The sequence below is a fragment of the Fonticula alba genome (genome assembly GCF_000388065.1).
Source record: "Fonticula alba strain ATCC 38817 unplaced genomic scaffold supercont2.7, whole genome shotgun sequence".
Taxonomy (NCBI): Eukaryota; order Rotosphaerida; family Fonticulaceae; genus Fonticula; species Fonticula alba.
The window spans coordinates 1,675,082-1,678,309 of NW_009242977.1; the positions used below are offsets into that span (position 1 = coordinate 1,675,082).

The 3,228-nt window shown below is 64.1% G+C and overlaps 1 protein-coding gene across 1 annotated transcript in view; it reads left to right on the forward strand.

The window, feature by feature from the left end:
• Positions 1-1,998: 1,998 nt before the first annotated feature.
• H696_04559 (hypothetical protein) overlaps positions 1,999-3,228 on the forward strand; it is a gene marked incomplete at both ends in the record, with an annotated part of 5,773 nt that continues 4,543 nt past the window's right edge. Inside the window, one exon of the mRNA XM_009498440.1 lies at positions 1,999-2,981. Within this exon, the coding sequence (XP_009496715.1) occupies positions 1,999-2,981 (983 nt within the window). The remainder of the gene's footprint in view (positions 2,982-3,228) is intronic.

A 3,228-nucleotide genomic window follows, 5' to 3' on the forward strand; every position in this document is an offset into this window, starting at 1 on the left:
GCTCATTCTCCCCCTCCCCTTCTCTCTCTCTCTCTCTCTCCCTCTGTCAGTATCTCTCCCCCTGGGCTCCTTCTTTCCATATGCCCTATTTCCCCTTCTCTCTCTCTCTCCCCCCCCCCCCCTCTCTCTCTCTCTCTGTCTCCGTGTTCATTGGCTTGGCCTGGGCATTGTGTCACTTCGCCCCGCATCGATCCCGCCTGACCGTCGGCCTTGTCACTCGGTGGCTTCCAGCGCACTCCGGGAAGGAAGATTTACTACGGCGCCACCGAGCTCCTGACCCCGGCCGACCTGCTGGGTCAGTTGGGTACTCTGGCACAGGTGTCCGCCTCGCCATCGGCATCGCCCGGCCTGGCGACACAGCAATAGCGGAGCCCCGGACCCCGTTCGCAACACACGCACACACAGGGTGCCATCGGTTGGTCTTCGTCTTTTCCCTCCCGGCGCGGCCCCGACCAATGCCCTGCTACCCCTCGCCATGTCTTTCCCCCCCTTTCCCGGTATTCTGTCAATCACAGGCCTTTCCCCTTTCCTGTTCACAGCCGATGCTCCTGACCTTTTGTGAGATCGCCCCCCCCCCCCCCCCCCGGGGGGGGGAGCGGTGGGGGGAGAGGTGGGCGGGCTGGGCGGGCACCTGGGCGGGTGGCGGCCGAGGGGAGGAGGGTCCCAGTGGCACGCGCGGGAATTAGCCAGAGGTCATTCGCGCCAGGGCGTCGTGCTTGTGGGGTATAATACATATCACGTGCTGTGGACCATCGACAGTTGGCATTCCAATTGTGGGCTTTCCGCGATCCAGCCAGGGTGGTCTGGGCCGGGGGATCCGGGCATTGTTGCGGCCATCCCTCGCTGTGCATGCATGGTTGTGTGTAACGGGGGGGGGGGGGGGGGGGGGGGGGGGGGTCGGCCGCGTGGGGGGGGTGGCCTGAGAATGGAAATCCTGCGTCGAGGCCGAATGTGTGAGCTGCACACAAATACACATCGCCATGGAAGCTTGACTATGCCCTGGGGCTGCCTCGGCCTTGCTGGCTGGCGATCTGCCTGGTTCGAGGCTGGGGCCAATCACATCTGAGCACACATGGGCGTTCCTGGTATGGGTGGTGGGGGCCGGGGGCTGGACTGTTAGAGAGTTGGGAAGTGATCTGCGTTGCCTGGTGGGGGGCCGCCCCGGCACCTTGGTCAACTGGTCGAGCCAGTCGTATCGAGGAGCCTTGTCGAGCGTGCCTCTCTTGGCCCTCTCCTTGTGGCATGGTCTTCCCGAGGATGGCCGTAAGCGTTAGTATGTATGTGTGTATGTGTGTTTGTGTGTCTATGGGCGGGACACACGGCAATTTGGGGATGGGGGCGAGGGGACGGGGTAGCCACCGTGCATTCCGATTCGCCCGGAATGCACAACGCTCCACCGGGAGTGATATTTTAAAAAAAAGATTCGCTGCCTCCTGCAACTGTGCAGTCTGTAGTCGAGTCGCCCAGGCTCCTTCGGCCTGCTTAGCCCTCAGGCGCAATTGACTCTCGTGAAGCCGCGCCAGCGTGTGTGTGTGTGTGTGTGTGTGTGTGTGTGTGTGTGTGTGTGTGTGTGTGTGTCTGTCCGTCTGTATGAGGCAAGCTGCCAGGTGGAGATGAGTTCATGCTCTTCCCATTGAAGCCGATCTTCATCGGAACCCATGCCGGCGTGTTCCGACTGCACTTGTCGTACCATACACACCCCCCCCCCCCTCTTTCACCCACTTGTTTGCTCTCAGCCTGCATCCACACTTTGGGTTATCCCCTTGACCCTGCAACTTCCCCGCGCCTCCGCCCCTCCTCCACTCGCCCGCATTCCGGCTTGTGCTCGGCCCACTCGAGCGCCCACTCGGGCCTACGTTGGCTGTTTCCCCCTCTCGCCCCTCCCCGCCCCCCCCTCTCTCCCCCACCCGCGCGCGCCAGTGTGAGAAAAATCAACACTGACCGAGGAGACAGGCCCCATGTCGACTTCTCCTCGTGGCGCCCAGACAACCACCTGATATGCCTTTCTTCTTCTTCGGCGACGACAACTTCATCTCTGGTTCTGTAGCCGTCCGTTTCCAGGAACTTTTGGAGCACTTCCAGCAGCAGTACGGCCCAGGTAGCCGCCCGGGTCGACCGAACGCCCCCTCTCCCGTCCCGCAGGATTCCGCTGCGCCACAGTCACCGCAAACACAGCAACCCCAAGCGCGACAGACGCCACATCCGCAGCCGCCACAGCCGCAAGAGCCATCCGGGTCGCCGGCTGCCCATCCAGCACCGCCAACAGCCTCCAATCTTCCCCGCACTCGCCCTTCCCAAGCCGTGTCCTGGCGCGTCCCCGCCGAGAGACTCACCGACTTCGCCGGCCGTCGTGCCACCGCGGCCCCCAGAACCGCCGAGTTCCTTGCCAGCCCGCCGACCGCCCGCCGCCGGGCATTTGCCACCGCCACCGCCCGAGCTCGTCCATACCCCGGGCCGCTCTCCGAGTCTGAATCCACCAGCGTCGAAACCGACGCCAGCTCGCTGCTCCTCTTTCCGGGACTCTCTGCCGTGGGGGGCATCACCGCCACCGCCACCGCCACCGCCACCGCCACCGCCACTGCCGAGCCAGAAGCCGGCTTCCCTAGTCTCTCGTCCCTGGCTGAGACGGCGCTCGCTTTTTGGGCCAGTTGGATCACTGCCCGAGACCATCCGCTGATTGGCGAGTCCCCGAGCAGCCCCCCTTCCGCCGCTGCCGCCACTGCTGCCGCCCCGGAGGAGCATATGTTCTCGCCATTGCTTTGGCTCAACATCCAAGCCGGCTTCCGCGGAGAGCGCGATTCCCCCCCCGCGGCTGGGACCTCCACAGCAAACCCCGAAGCCTCGAACACCCCCATGGCTCGGCCAGTTGGCCCGGTCGAGAGCATGGCCACTGCCAGCAGCGCAGCTCATGCCGCCCACACCGGTGATGATCTCGCGGCCATGGCAGCTGCCGCCCCTCGGCGCATCAAAGTCAGCATCCGGTGCGCACATACACACACGCCAAAGGGCGACACGGCCAGACATGCGTCTGCCACTCATGGCATGGTGGCCTACGGATGTGTGGATGTGCACGCGTGCCGCCGCTTGGAAGTTGCCATCCTCCCGTCAGGCTCCCGGGAGCCGGTGCCATGCTTTCATTCTTCTTTTTCTGGCTCTTCTGCTCGGTTTCAATCGCAACAGCGGTCTGACCCCCCCCCGGTGCTCCTAATCCGGAGGCCTTGGTTATTC